Consider the following 16693-nt stretch of genomic DNA (forward strand, 5'->3'; position numbering starts at 1 on the left):
CTTCATTACTTGAACATGGACAGTATGAATGGTGAGTCCCTGAGTGCCCATATATGTGTGTTTAGCAGCATTACAAGGGGAGCGACATGTATATTAGCCTAGAGCATGGGTCCTCAAACTGCGGCCCTCCAGATGTTGTAAAACTACAAATCCCAGCATGCCTTGTCACAGTTTTAACACTCCCTTATAGCAAAACTGTGGCAAGGCATGCTGGGATTTGTAGTTTCACAACATCTCATCTCATTGCATTGCAAAACCTGTGCGATGCAATGAGATGCGATGCGATATTGTATACAATAATTGTACCGTGTATGGGCATAAGTACTACTTAAGAGGTGTTTTGCTGCATCTCCAAAATGTAAATGTAAAGAAAAATCCAGAACACTGTACATCTCAGACACCTCAGTCATGCTGGGCATCTCATTCCTTATGGCAGGGATAGCCAACTCCAGTCCTTGAGAGCTACCAACAGTCAACGTTTTCCTGGTATCCTCACAAAATCAAAAGTGAAGTCATTAGCTTCACTTGTGGATCATTTATAATGTGTCCCAGTCAGGTGATCTAGAAAACATGAACTGTTGGTAGCTCTCGAGGACTGGAGTTGGCTATCACTGCCTTATATATGCTCTGTGTATTAAAACCTCTTTCTTTCTGTAATTCCTCTTTCATCTTCTTTTCTTTCTCCTTAATTTAACATTATGGGGCGTTTGTACTAACCATTGGATTTTAAACCCAATGATTAGAATGTCTTATTGCTTCTACAGTGTTTGTGGCAATGAAAAATAAACATTCACCTGAATATACTAAAAATCACATGCAGGGCCAGTGACTGAAAGAACTGCAGCCCGTCCCTGTGATTTGTAAAGAAGTAAATCATAAAATCAATAATTTTCCTTCTACTGCATCATCTGTAGACACTACTGGATATCTGCTGTGGTGTCTTCCTGGTGCATTTGGTGGATACTTAATATTTGTAGATAAAAAAAAGGGAAGCCCCTGATCTCTAACTTCTTATTGCTGTGATAATTAATTAGAATGCTCAGGTCTCAAATAATCCGATATTAAATAAATACACCCGATAAATAGGCATCTATATGTCACCTGTTCATTTCTCTATTGTCCTCCTCCTTGCCATTCTGGGACCGGTGTATATCATATTTTGACAATAGTCTGCATAAGAATAAGCAAGTGGGAGGTGCCCCAATAGGCTTCATTCACCCACTCATGCACACGCTCTGGACTATGTAAAACCGGACCCGGACAAGACCCGAGAACGGGGCGGTGTCCTGTCTGGGGGGTGTCTTGTCTGGGGGAATGCTTTCACCAGGGACATGGGGAAGGGTAGATTACAGCCTCTGTACCGTTCTGGTTTTTGTTACATGGCCAGACCATACAGGGAGGCTTTATTCTTTCCCTACTCCTCACCCTGATGACAGCTGTCACAGGCCGCCCCCCCCCCCCAAACAGGACACCCCCGGACAGGACACCCCTCGGACCGGACACTATAAGCTCCGGGATGCAGATGTCCAGTCAGGAAATTCCGGGGTCTTGCCCGGCTGCGGTTCTTACCCATACCCTACACACTGCAGGAACCTCTCGAGGACCTGTTCACCGATGTGGAGTGCTAATTGGACATGCATTAGGCAATGAGAGTGTAGATGAAAGCACCGAGCAAGCATAACATATCTGTTGAGCTGTGAGTTATTCTCACACATAAAGCAGGAAACTCTATTGGCACTGGTGGAATGCGCTGCTAGCGCCCGCAGCACAACATTTGGCTTCTCTGCTCATGTTACAATATGCTTCTGGGTCCTGACAGAAGGAGGTCAAGGACATATGACCCCTGTGCCCTCTCATTAACCCAGTTATGTGCATCAGTACATGTATCAGGCTTTCTGTCCTGGATTCAGAGGTGTGCATTGATCATGGCCTATGAATCATTATCAAACCGGCCAAATGTTATCACTTCCCTTTGCCTTGTGGACCTTGAAAAGTAACACAGCAAGACAGAAAAACAGCCAGATTAAGGAGGCCGTGTATTCAGGCTCTTAGCTCTCAGGGGGCTTCCCAGTACTCACTGGCCCAGTCCTCCTACTCCCCTCCCATCTGTCCTCCGCTCGCTGTGCTGTTCTTCTTCCTCTTGAATGTCTATGTGCCATTATTAATATGATGCAGCTGGGCACGTGCCTCTGTACATGACATATTAAGTGTTTTATGTACAGGAGCTGACTCAATAATCCAGCTGTCTGAGACCTTCTCCTATCTCACACAAAAACTATCATTTGTGTACTTTAATGTGTTCTATAAAATACAAACTGTTTTATCATTAACAAAGATACAAAACAAGATTGGTAACACTGATATAGACTACTGCAGCATGAACATTATTATTTTTAAGTATAAGATGCTTGGCGTGGTTGTAGGGGAGCAGGGCCCTAGGGGCCAGTAACTCACACACCAGTCCTGAGCCTGATATAATCAGCTCATTCAGCTATGCTGTTGTGTAAAAGAAGACTTCAGCCTTCAGAAATAGTGTTAATGTTCCTGTATAGTTAAGATGGCTGCTCTGGTTTCCAGGGAAAAATTACTCCTGAGCTTGACTACTTCCGATATGTTAATGGTGAAGTGTATATTTTCCGCTTTTACACCCCTCCCCCCACCCCTGCCCCCCCTCCCCCATCTTGCATTACACTTTAACATAATATGGTAACTGGATACAATATTACAATTGGTGAATTATATTAATTGTAAAAAAATCATTGGGTGCGGATATATATATATATATATATATATATATATATTATCTATATATATTATCTGTAGGACCTGTATACAGTAATTTATAATTTCTAAGTGTTGATGTTATCACTTTATAACTGTATAAGGGATAAAGTGCTATATCCTTAATTTCTGCTGCATAGTTTGATAAACCCTTGGCCTTGTGCCTTTGATCACGGAACTTCTTAGTAACTTAACCCTTTGAGTGCCAAGTGAAATTGTGAAAATAGGTGTGAAAATTGACAAGAAAACATTTTTATTCATTATAACGACCTGTAATGTTTCTGTTATATAGGAAATATAATCTTTTTTGACGCACTATTTTTTATTTGAATTGATATAGCAAATGTGAGCGATGCTGGCATTTTTAGTGGATATTCACTGAGAAAAGAGGGTTGTGAAGGAAATCTGCACTAAGTGGGGTTATTTTAATTTTCGAATATATTCAAGGTGCGGATGGTGGATTGGGGATATAACTGACTATAATTAGGGAATAGCTTCCAATATTCGCATTACAAACAAGCTACTGCCTGTGGCCTAAGGCCTGATGAATGTAATGGTCAGTGGTGCACCCCTGAGTTTATTGTGAGTTTAACATAGAAAACAAAAGAGAAAAGAAACTCGGGTGGGGTGCACTCTAAATACCCCAATCACAAAGTTGTTTAAAAGATACTCTATAATTAAAGAATTTTTGTTGTGTGTTTTTTTTTTTTTATTGCTGAGTGTTTGTAAAACCAAAACTTATAAAATAATATCTGGCCTGAAAAATAGGTCAATAAATAATTATTGATTCATAATCAATAAATTTAAATCTGTCCTAGCGATTTATTTAATTTTTTCAGGATTTATCTTATTATGCGTACATGTACTGAATTATAAAAGCTGACCATCATATATCCTTATTGCCTTTATCCAAAAGTCTTGGTTTAGTCTCAATTAGTATTGAGATAAGGATTATAATCATGGGTCAGCGTAACTCAAAATTTCAGAAAGAAGCAAAACATAATAATAACTTTTTAAATACGCATAAAAATTATTCACTTAGTGTGCAGTACTTTTTAATTACATGGATTTTAATTTTTTAATTTTAAGCTTGATTCTCTCCCCTGGCTGCTATACATGATACAGTCTATCAGTACACCTGTCCTGCAATCAGAATTGGCAACAAAAACTGTCACATAACAAGACCATTGATATACTTTGTAGCCAAAAACCTTGTTTAATACAAGGAGCAGGTCACAGTTTGATTAACACTATCTGCAATGCAAGTTTATCTGTCGCAAAGTGCTGATGGATCAAAAGCATATAGATTGTATATCATAAGACATGTAGCAGTTTGTCTGTGGTACAATTCACTCGGCCACAAGCATACTTATATATAGATACACAGCATCTATTCTCTTTTCTCTTTTCTCTTTTGTTTTCCATTTTTAGTGGATATTCTGCACACCTCTCACAGAGATGTTGGCACTCAATGGGTTAATATAATTTACAAATAAAGGGTTTATTATACATTTTGTTTTTATTATTTGCAGTGGATATATAATATTGAGTAAATGTTATCACTTTTTATTGTGTGATATATATTTGGTATAATATGCATAGCACATAGCAGTTAGATATGATTGGAGGAAAGAATTATAGGCACAAGCTGTGGGTAGAATAATTCTGTTTATTGGATTGGCTATGACAGATGGCAAAATTCTATTCACTGAAAAAGTTTGATTTTAATTTATTATAATAATTGAAACTTTTATCATTTTAAAGCTGGAGCCAATTCAGCTATAGCAAATATCTCATGCGAAAATAGGACCTGTGAGAACTCACACACCAACCTTAAATCCATGACATTATAAAAAAAAAATTGTTCATGAGTAAAAATTATATACCTTATATATTACCTTAGTCTAAGCTGCTTTACTTAACAGAATCGACTTAGTTTTGCTTTTTTTCCAACTACCTTCTTTCAACAATAATAAGAATTTGTTTTATTAGTGATAACGTAGCTGGTAGTCACTCTTAAGACACCTACATTTATATCTCCTCACTAATGCTGTGAGGATACATGAATATCTCAAAAACTGGATCCATTTGAATCATGAATATGTATGGCATATTCATATTCTTAAATCCATGGCATCAACTTGACTGTTCCCCTGGGTAATAATAATTGTCCTGTCCAAACATACTAAAAAACAGATATTAACAGATCTGTTCATCATGCAGAATAAGGGCCTGAATCAGACCTGGGCCCTTATTCATATGCATTCGGTCCTCCGTGCATTTGCATGGAGAACCAATGTTGTACATCTGCGCAGACTGATTTCTGTGCATGTGCAGACGCAGGGTGTGTGCAGACGGAAGGGCGGGGAGCGCCGGGCAGCCCCATTCCCATATGGGAACGCCCAGCGGTTTATGGGCATTCCCATGAGAATGCTGGGCATTCTCCTGGTAATGAGGCCATGATGGGGGTGCGGGGGCAGGCAGCTGACATCACCGGATGTCAGCTGCCCACCCATATCCATTCCAGGGTGCACGCATATGGAAGCGACTTCAAAGTCACTTTTATATGCACCTTCCACATTTTTGTAGAGTGTTCCCCGCAGCATGCGAATGGATGTTTATACTAAACATTCATTTGCAGTATGTGCGAGCGAACCCACGCTGCAAAGGGGGGCAGGCGGCCGGGCATTTGCAAGGTGGGTTTGGTGGACTCGCAAGGCTGCAAATTTGAAGCCTTGCAAATCAACCAGAATAACCCCCCTAGTCACTGCTGTGAAAATTACAGAGGATTGCAATCAAATATCCTCTGCCAATTCAGAGTTAAATCTGCCCTGTGCAAGTCTGCAAATGATTTGCAAATATATCATTGATCTGCAAATCAGTGCACAACTCACTCACCATCGAATGATTTTCCCTGTCTGTGCAATTGTGTATAACTGTGACCCTTCCACACCTCTGACAGAAACAGGCTGATCAGGGCCAGTGCTGATGTCACAGACTCTTCCTGAAAGTGACTGGGCATGCCTACGTTATCTCTGGCACTCCCAGAAAACATCAGGTTGGCATCTACACACGCCGGATTCTTGTCAGTGAAGTTGTGAGGGGATTGCTAAAATAATAATTGATGATTTTGTCACTGTTTGGCCTCTCACATGCAGGCTGCGATCGATACACATGCGCAGACATTTGATAATCCATCGGCTTGTGCCTAAAGAACAGCAATCAGGTCTGAATAGTCCCCTAAATTAGGTAGTACTATGCTGTCATCCATACATCTAAAGCCATAACTTCCAACCTTTGGAGTTTACAAATCGGTCCCGGATGGTATACGGTCACTGGGTCAACATTCAAAAAGTTGACTTGCATTAAGTCGACCACTGAAGGCCTTAGGTTGACACATGAAAAAGGTTGACACATCATTAGGTCAACATGGTCATTAGGCTGACACAAGCATTAGTCGTCATTGGGAAAGTTGACATGGGGTTTTCACTTTTTTGGAGAGCCAACACGTGCCAACAGGCGATATTCCATGCCCTACAGATGGGGCAGGCCTCTTCTTTGCTGGCGGATCGCCAGAACGTCACCGCTGGCGATCCGCCAGCAGCCTGGCTCACCATCTGACTGAGACGCGCACGCGCGTCTCAATCTCCGTCGGCGGGGCGACGGGAACCCTGTCCGTCTCCGCTTCAGGGAGACAGACAGGGTTGGGGGGGGGGTGCGGGCAGGAGGCGGGGACCCTGGGTCTCCGCCGACAAGCCGGCGGTGACCCGGGGGAAGCGCCATCGGAAGGGGATGCGCGCTCCTCTCGTGCCCGCGCGTCCCCTTCTCGCTATAGATATGGCGCTGGCGGGGGATGGCGGCTGGCGTCGCCATTGCCATCCCCTGCAAAGATGGGACCTGGACCATATGTACCATCCTCTACAATGTGGAGGGGTAATAGAATAGTGTACTGGGTGTAGCGAGGCACCGTGCCCGAAGCATGACGGTGTCCATGTCGACAATGTTGACATTCGGGGCAAAAAAAGTGAAAAACCCATGTTGACATTTTTGCTGTCAACCTTCCCAATGTCAACATAATGACCTTGTTGACCTAAAGCCATGTCAACCTTTTTTACGTGTTGCTCTAAGGCCTGTTAACCTTCAGTGTTTGTATAGTCAACCTAATGATCCATAACTCTCGGGACCTGGTGCATTGAAATGGTCCATGGAAAAGGGTGGCCTCGGAGGGTGGGCGGGTCCTCGCACCATGACTCCCTCCACAGTTATATGCCATGTTCATGAAAACGACATCTATTCAGTGATCATTGGGTGTTTTGCAGGCAGTAGAGATCACAGGCACTCGCAACCTGCCACCTGCCTCTATACACCCCCCACCCATGAGGCACTGCGGCCCGCAGATGGGACAGTGGGATCCTGTCCAAATAGCAGGACTGTCCCTCTGTATTTGGGACAGTTGGGATGTATACGAAAGCTACCCATACATTTAGAATTAACAATACTGAGAATTGCATCCAACTAGCAGAACAAGAAAATAAGAATTAATTGTGAATACTATATATAGCATGTACTGTAGAACAAGATAATTAATAGTGGAAAGTTGACTTTAAAGTTTAAACTAAATGCTAGAGATGAGCACGTCTGGGTTTCTGAAATCCAGATGCTACCGAACGTCAGGGATCCAAACTAAGATCCGAGCGGTAATTCCCGCCAAGGTAGGAGCACAAAACTAGGCAATTTGTCATCATCCTGGCATTGTATTCTCATGAGATCCGAACTCTATATAAGTCCCACGTAACCGCCCACCCAACTGAAATATTGCATCTTTTTCCTGCCAATATATTACAAGATTGTAAGCTAGCAAGCAGGGCCCTCCTACCTCTATATCGCTATGTTACTAGTACTATCCAGTTTGTTTTATCACTGTTGTTCCAATTGTAATGCGCAACAGAATATGCCGAGCTATTTAAGAAACTGTAAACATTAAATGTCTGACATGCCTACTGTCAATGAAGGAATAAATATAATCCTCCACCATTCTTTCAATGGAGACAGCATTATATGCAGTGACGGTAAACATGTCGGTCATTGTAGTGGGTGTGTTTTGAAAATATAGTTTTCTCCGGCAGTTGCCGGGGGGGGGGGGGGTGTAGTCTGTGTGCGAGCACCCACCGGAAAAAACGTAAATCGGCACCCCTGCGTAAGAGCAAAAAAAAATCCCCAAATTCTGCAATTTTAGCAATTTTTTACAAAATTTTTTTTATAAAGATCCAGAACACGAAACACTGAAAGGTGGTGTTTTGGAACAGATCCAGATCCAAAACACTGCCGGAGATACAGATCCAAAACACTTTTCACGAAACACTAAACGTGGCCAGTGCACATCCCTACTAAATACACAGTGGCCCTTAGTCTGGTTCACTCGCAAATACAAATTCTTTCTCGAATGGACAAAACCATGTGCACTGCAGGTGGGGCTGATGTAACATGTGCAGAGAGAGTTAGATTTGGGTGGGGTTTTACTTCAAAGTGAGATTTATATTGAAGTGTAAAAATAAAGTAGCTAGTATTTTCCCTGCAGAGAAACAAAATAACTCACCCAAATCTAACTCTTTCTGCACAGGTTACATCTGCCCCCCACCCCCCGTAGTTCACATGGTTTTGTCCATTTGAGAAGGAATTTGCCTTTGCGAGTGAACCAGAAGTAAGACCACTGTCTGGAACCCATAGAAAAGTAGCAGTGCTGTCCAGCTGTTTCTATTCCTGAAGTACACACACTACATAGGAAATGCACAGATACAACGGCAGGCAGCAAAGGCTTCCAAGAAATGCAAGTGTTGCAATTCACTGTATATGCTTTGTAAGAAAATGCAAATTAAATCCATAGGGAAGCCTCACTATTTCATGATTAACGTTTGATGATCTTAGTTCTTAATTCATAATTAATTAACATTAAACGTGGAGCGGAACCCGAAAACCCCACATTTCCTCTGTTTTCTCATTTCTCTGTAGCTTTGTATTTAACCATGTTTGCCAACTGATGCCCTGTGCTTAGGAGGGAAGAGGCAGTCAGCGATGCACACCTGTACACTATTTCCATATGGGTAACATACAGTACAAGACAGGGTCATTTCCTTGTATATATAAGGACGATAATTACATCATTTCCCAATACTTTTAAATATGACATTGCATCTCTCTAACACCTTAAAGACACAGAGTAGCAAATCATTTTCTAAGACACAGGAGAATACACCAATACTTCTAAGGGCTGATTCAGTGTCAGAAACAGAAATATTGTACGCAGTGGACCGATGTATTTTATCGGCGCATGTGTCAGTTTCACGCTGCACATGCTTCCAGTAACAGTACTGATATAAAGAAGCACCAGGTGCTTTTTGGACACTGGCAGAGGGCATATTACTCCTTGCACACTTCAATGCATGGATGATGGATCTATACATAAAGGGACTTACTGTAGCAACATCAGAATAAGCCCCCTGGTATATCTATAGATAGATAGATAGATAGATAGATAGATAGATAGATAGATAGATATGTATATATGTTACATATACACAAGTAGCTGTTTGCTGTCTGTAAATCATTCAGAATCTTTAAAGTACAGGCATAAAGTTAACAGTTACTGCTTCAATGGAACAGTGCAATTGACAGACATGATCACGGAACACCTTCATAAAGACACCCCAAAGTGCTCCACCAAACAATGAAATAAGTAGGGAAATACCCGTTGCTGTGCAGGAGAGACATGGTAACATTTTTTTTTTGTAATAGAGCATATTATAGGTAATATTATATTATAGGTGCTATACATTGCAGAATTCTGCAAAAGTGATCCCTCTCTCTCTCTCTCTCTCTCTCTCTCTCTCTCTCTTTCTCTCTATGTATCAAACTGATAAATGACAGTTGTAAGCTGAGTTGTAAGCTGATTGATTTCTATGTTCAAATGCTATACTTTATCTCTCTACAAAGGTTTTATACATCTCCCCTATATACCTATACAGTATATTTATAAAATCCTTTGTAAAAATCTGCATATCAATGGCTGTTTATTTAAGAGATTGTATTTTTCACACATTTGGTTGCTATGGTAAACCATAGAAGTCCCTACACTTAAAGAGAATAATGTTTATTTAACTTATTAAATACTGTGTATTGTCATAGGTAGAAATATGTACAGTACTCCAATTCTTACTCCTAGGATATAGTCCTACAGCTGATACACAGTAACAGTGGTTAAGAGAAAACTCACCATTTAAGAAAACTGGTTGCAGGTCAGGTTGTTTTTCTGACCAATTTGTAAAAAGGTAGATAAGAGAACTATGTGGAATGTTATTTATTACACTAGTTGGATGTAAATGGCTTTAGTGTGCTGGCTGTAAATTCCTGCTTAACGACAGGTGGTTGAATCTTCGGGGCAGATTCAATTCAGTAGCGCACGCAGGGGGGGTTTCTGAGTACCCAAAAATCGGCACTTGGGAACCGGAGATATCTGACTTCAAAGCAATGGTCCCCATCCAAGCCTGTTAATTGCTCTTCCCAGTCAGATATTTCAGGTTCTCTCTGACTTAGAGTTTTTTTGAGGGTATATTCCAAAATCTGTGACTCTCCCCCTTTGATGGACACTAGAAGCTTGACTCTACTATTCCCAGAACCAGAGATATCAGCCTTCCAGCAGCTGGTTACTGCTCCATCTCCATACACCTGGTATGTAGTTTTATATTCTCATTGGCGGATTGCTCTGCCTCCTGAACTCTGATCTCCTAGTGCCCAATATCATTTGGTAGGTGGGAATATCTAGTTTTTAATTCCATTAAAATCTAAGAAATCTATTTCTGGGAATTGGAGATATCTGCAGTCAAGCAAGCTGTCCTCCCATAAGAAAATTATGAATAATAAGCCCACTCCACTATACACCCCTCCTCTGCATATTTAACATTCTCTACCACCCTGGAAGTTATGTATCAGGGATCCTTCATTCAGCCCAGTGTCCCCTTCTCCCACCCCATCTCACACCATCTGTGCAGTAAAGGGGTAATTAGTGGAAATTACTGATCCAGCCCCTACATGCTGAGCGATTGATATAATACCCCCTACCACCCGTGGGACATCAAAGCTTCCCCCACCCCTACCGCTGGAGGATTGGTAGGGGCCCCAATACATTGCTATGCCCAGGGGTCTACACTGCTGTGGCTGCCCCTGTATGTTAATATATATATATATATATTTATTTTATTATTATTTATATAAATTTGTTCTATCTATAATACTTTGAATGACCCGGCATATAAGTGTCCATATCGTGCTTTGCTCCGCCCCTCTGGAAACCCCCTTCTGAAAATCCTGCGTTTGCCCCTGCAATTAGTAGTGGTGTTTACAGCTCAGGTAAAGCCGGGTTGAACACATGAAGCTATTGAGTTATTCTATCATTTCCCTGGGGATACAGTCATTGGTTCGTCCGGCATGGACTGTAGGGACTACATCGACAGGGGCTTTAGGTTGACATGCCAAAAGTCTACATGGATTTTAAAAGGTTTTTTTATACCCTACCATCCACTAGGGCAGGGCTGGGCAACACCGGCCCTCCAGATGTTAATGAACTACACATCCCAGGATGCTTTGCATTAGTTTTGCTATGTGGCCATGCTGAAACTGATGCAAGGCATGCTGGGATGTGTAGTTCATCAACATCTGGAGGGCCGGTGTTGCCCAGCCCTGCACTAGGGCATGGAGGGAGAATAAAAAGATATGTTGAGCGTATCAAGGCACTGTGTCCGAAGAGATGGGACGTTGTACACTTATATGGTGCCCATGTCGACATAAGTTGACATAGACAGCAAAAAATCAACATGTCAACCTTTTTCGTGTTGACATTTGGCATGTCGGCTGTCGACCTAAGCATGTCGATATATGACCTGTCGACCTAAGAGTGTCGACCAAATGTATTTTGACCTACATGCATACCCTTTCCAAGCACAGCGTCTGTTGCTAACACATGAAAGCCCAGAAATTTCAGTTTTAGTACCCAGAATATCTGGGTTATCCCACCTGTTAAGCCGCACAGGGTGGATTTATTGTGGATATTTCCCTACAATTCCTGGGGCACAATGCGGGGTAGAGACACCTATTTGAATAGCTCTTTATTTGTTGGGTAAACTCCACAGCTAATTGAATCTGTCCCTTCTATACATGGTAGAGTCAGCTGGTTGCACTAAAGAATATGCAACAGGAATTGATGGGAAGCAATGACATCACCAGAGAATGTCACATGTGGCTGTTATCCACTAACCTTAGTGGTAACTGTAAAAAAAAATGAGTACCCTTTATATCATGTGGAAGGTCCAGATCTTATTCTACAGATGTGTCCTCTAACATTGTGGCTGTAGGCGTGCCAAATAGATCGTCTTGGTTGATGCACTATGGTGCGTATAACTAAACTACTGCAAGCGTCCATGCTTTTTGGACCACAAGAAGCAACAAAACTACATAGAGTAACTTGTGTAAATTAACCACTTGGATTTGCGGTACTTGCACATCTGTATTTTCCATTAAGCTGAATCTGTGGCTTTCTATGCAACCTTGCATCGGTGGTACTATGTGTGCATTTGTATGCAGCTAAGATGCGACTAAGACGCAGTATGTAATGATCTGTTAGCCGTGTTACCTGTGTCAGAGCAAAACTTACTTAAAGACCAAAACATACAAGGACAGAATTAACCATTTGTTTCGCTTAATGAAATGGACCAATCAGGCCTAGATCATAAAATAGTATTTCATTTAACTACTACGATTATGGAATATCCATGATGATGCGCCACATACTCTTCTACACAATCATAAACTTCTCTAAAATGTATTAACTAAAGTAGTCTTTCCAGAAAACAAAGCTGTCAGTCATTGATGTGCTAAACAAATAGTAGGAGAGCTTGTAATATTTGAATACCTGGAAGGTCGCACAATAGCATAGACATCTAGACCTGCTATTAGTCTTGTCCAGTAACCTGAATGAGACTATCCCTAAACATCAGATCCTTTTTATCAGATCCTTTTTTTTATATATATCAGCGTAAAAGATAACTGAATGCTCTGCAGAGTTAATGACAAACTATTAATGATATAGGAACAGCATAATTGCGATTTCATGATACAACAACCCCATAGAGAGTTTCTGATCTCTCTGCAGCAGGCTTGGTGTTAATGATAATAGTCACAAATCTTGACCCCGTAAAATATATAACAACCATTTATTTTGTGTATACAACCATAAGCTGTCACATCAGGTTCAAGGCAGCATTAATGATGGTAGAATCACAGGGACCATGCGTCACATTAATAATAACTGAGTATACCAAATGCATGTTATATAATGCAGGCTAACATTTTCTTTTATGCTGGAGCCAGAAATGATAACATGAATATATCTGCTCTAGTAACTCAGATAATAACAACACTTTTCTTATGTACGGTCTTCTGCAAAAGTATGGAGTAAGGTCTGTCTTATGTGAACCAACCAAGTGATGACAGCTTGTAAGGTTGCATGCCAAGTTTCAAATATGCCGTGTTCCTGGAGCTCATTCTGATTCATTTAAAAATTAAAAATGCTTAGCGATAAATAGCACAGATTTTTCTTCAAAAGCAAATGGTCCAAATTTGGCTGAATCTATTCACTACTTTGTAGAGCAGACCGTTTTGGGTGGGATCTCAGGACCTACAACCTGCAAAATGGAATTAATAAAAGGAACCGAACCGATAACCAAGCATACTCAGAATTAAGACTGTTTGGAAGTGAAATTATGGTTCAGCTTATTGCAATGGTTTTTATTGTGTTACTGAGGAAGATTTTGGGGCAGATGTATTAAGCCTGGTGAAGAGTTAAACTGGAGATAAAGTGAAAGGAGATAACGCACCAGCCAATCAGCTGTGTTTGAAATATGGCAGTTGGGAGTTGATTGGCTGGTGCGTTATCTCCTTCCACTTTATCTCCAGTTTTACTCTTCACCAGGCTTAATACATCTGCCCCATAAACCCATATATCTAAAACTGGCCAGCAGATTGTGGAGTCTTACCTGTGTATGTTCATTTCCCGAGGTGGGCGTCTTGCTTTGTCATAAGCCACTTTGGCACATATCCCAACAATAAATATGAAGGTGATCACCCCACAGGTGATGAAGACAGTGGTGTTGGTTTTATCGTTAAGTGGGTCATACGCATCTACTTCCACCATGATGTTGTTTGGATTGGTTGTCACAACCCATGTCAGCTTCTTGCATGAGATCTGATCTAGTCTTTTGTTTCGCTGTTCACAGCAGTATCGTAAAGAACATGTCCCACAGCAGTATGGATGGGTGGTGTGGTTACAGTCAAACTCTTTGTCCCATTGACCACTAACATCATAATAGCCCATACACTTCTCATATGGTAGTACAACTGGGATCTTCACCTTCCTGGTGGTGACTGGGAGAGGCACGGCTGTACTGTTAAGTTCTTTGCCTTTGGCTGGCTTTTTGGATGGACCTTGGTTCTTGTTACCTTTAGCTTTTGCTACAGCTTCACAATGATAAAGGAGACCAAGTGGATCTAAATAGACCACAAGAAGGAGCACGTGTTGCCACCTCATGATCAACCAATACCCACCTATAAACCTTTAAAATAAGGTGAGGCAGAAGCTTTTCTTCACTTAGTAGAAATATGGCAACTTGTAAAGCGATGGCTTTAATTACAGTCCTACATAAAGTGTCCCCGCCAGTCTGACATTGTCCATGAATTCACCTCTTTCCCTTTCATTCAGATATTCCAGTCAGGATAATGCTACTAGACACCAAAGTCACACAAGTTATCCTGGATGAGGTACTGCTCAAATCTTCCACATGTCGATGGTTTCCAGGATACATCCCAAAGAGCAGTGTGCTGGGCAGAGAGGACCACTGACTGTCAGCATATTAATTATGGTTCTAGTACATCATGTCTGATGCAAGTCCCTGGATAGTGGGAATACAAGCAAGAACATGGTTCAGTAACTATAGCATTGCTGTACTCCTGCAGATTTACATTGTAACACTGTGTGCACCAGATATAGTATAAAACCTCCTTTTCCCCATGAGTTACAAAGTGGATAGTGTCTCATTGCATGTATAATGCATGGGAACAGTTGAGACTGTGTATGCATTCACATCATTACTAAATAAACAACATACTATTGATTTTCAAAGCTTTCTTTTCTTCCTTTGTAATTATGGAAATAAAAAGTCTGGTGGAAATGATTGTACATGGTAGAGCATTGAAATCCCCTTGATAATGCATTCAGTATATGAGGCAGCTCTGATAGCAGACATGAAGAAAGGCTTGGCAGGACATATAGTACAGGAGATCCAATGCTGACCTAAGTGCTCCAAGTCCCAGTTCACTTATTTTAACAGTCTGACAACCTGTCAATAAGGTGATTTCTGAAAACGTGACTCTAGGAAGCATTTCCAAGCGCATACATACCATCCCCCTTTTCAGCAGAGCCCGGCTTCTTACATCATTACAAGCTTAAATCATACAACCTTATCCCCAGTCATCCAGCTGCACAGAGTTATACATCTGCCTTGGAAGAAAGCTACGTCTATTTTAATCCTTTAAAAAAAAAACATAGCAGTACAGTACACAAATGTTAAAGAAATATAAATATTTCTTAAAAAATAATCTACTGTTCTTATTATAGGGAATGAAGGCATTTGCAAGTGCATGCAGTATCCCATGTAGACAGAGGGACCGTACTCACCCTTATTCCTTACTGCAGATGTTAAACGCTTCTCTTCAATGAATAGCAGAAGCTGCTGCCTGCACTAGTAAGACAGGGGGAGGAGATGTTCTTAGTGTTAGTCCGCCCACATCCAACAGGGACTCAGTTTTATCCCTGCATCACTTCATCTAGGCATCGTCACCAGTGCACTAGTTAGGGAACACTGTTACCCCGGGACGAGGGCTGATGGAAAGGTCTCAGTGGTATATGGGAGCTGTCCCCGCAGGCTGACCTGATACTCTGGTGAGGTGGCTGGGTGCTGTCTGTGTAAGGACTGAGAGCGCATCCTTCTCTGTGATATAACGAGGTGTGGAAATCAATGGCATTATCCTAGAAATGACACAACCAAGGATCACAGATGTACATGCATGGATTCATTCCAGATTACTCACGGGAGTTCTCAGCAGCTGAACCTGGTCTCTCGTTCTCTCTCTCTCTCTCTCTTCATGTTCAAGAATCCAGCCTTTTATTTGGCACTCAGTGGGAATACACTTGTCACCCCATGGGACATTTCTTTATAGATGCATATCAGTTCACATTGTACTACAGCATGACAACAATATAGCCTTTACAGTTTAGCACATTCATGTATATATATATATATATATATATATATATATATATATATATATATATATATATATATATATATATATATATATATATATATATATATATAGTTAGACAATAAAAGTGTCTGCTATCAGAATTGAAGTTTAGCACACACTGCTTGCAATCTAAACAGGCCATTGCAGGAAGTAGACCCAGCATATGTTGGTAGGTAAGTGCATGCACTGCACTCATTTTGTGGACAGTTATTTATATTTGTGTTGCAGAAATGCAATGTGCTGATTTTTAAGCTGAGATGTAGACAGTGCTGCAACAGACGTACACAGACATACAGGACGATACAAGAAATGTGATTAGGATTAAAAGACATAAAAATCTGACATGCTGGGGAGATTACAGCTCTTTTTTTTTAAATTCTTCAGCCCTATTTCTGCATTTTAAAATAAAGCTGCAGTTTTTTCCAACAGAACTTATAGCCTAGTCGTTGGTTGCAGCCTGGTATTGATGTATTTTAGGAGATTCTGTTGTGGTAGTATACAA

At 41.1% G+C, this 16693-nt stretch overlaps 1 protein-coding gene across 11 annotated transcripts in view; it reads right to left on the reverse strand.

Moving 5' to 3' along the window:
- The window catches only part of SHISA6 (shisa family member 6), a 353649-nt gene extending 337692 nt beyond the window's left edge, over window positions 1–15957 (reverse strand). For 3 of the 11 annotated variants that reach the window (XM_083148329.1, XM_083148332.1, XM_083148328.1), the window contains exons 1-2: window positions 15563–15956; window positions 13866–14777 (exon numbers count right to left, since the gene is read on the reverse strand). In XM_083148329.1, the coding sequence (XP_083004455.1) occupies window positions 13866–14416 (551 nt within the window). In that variant the 5' untranslated portion in view covers window positions 14417–14777; window positions 15563–15956. Of the gene's footprint in view, window positions 1–13865; window positions 14778–15562 lie in introns of all 11 variants that reach the window. The other 8 variants (XM_083148334.1, XM_083148331.1, XM_083148336.1 and 5 more) reach the window with 6 other exon arrangements.
- Between the last annotated feature and the right edge of the window lie 736 nt (window positions 15958–16693).

The sequence above is a fragment of the Crinia signifera genome, chromosome 6 (genome assembly GCF_055691185.1).
Source record: "Crinia signifera chromosome 6, ASM5569118v1, whole genome shotgun sequence".
Lineage (NCBI taxonomy): Eukaryota > Metazoa > Chordata > Amphibia > Anura > Myobatrachidae > Crinia > Crinia signifera.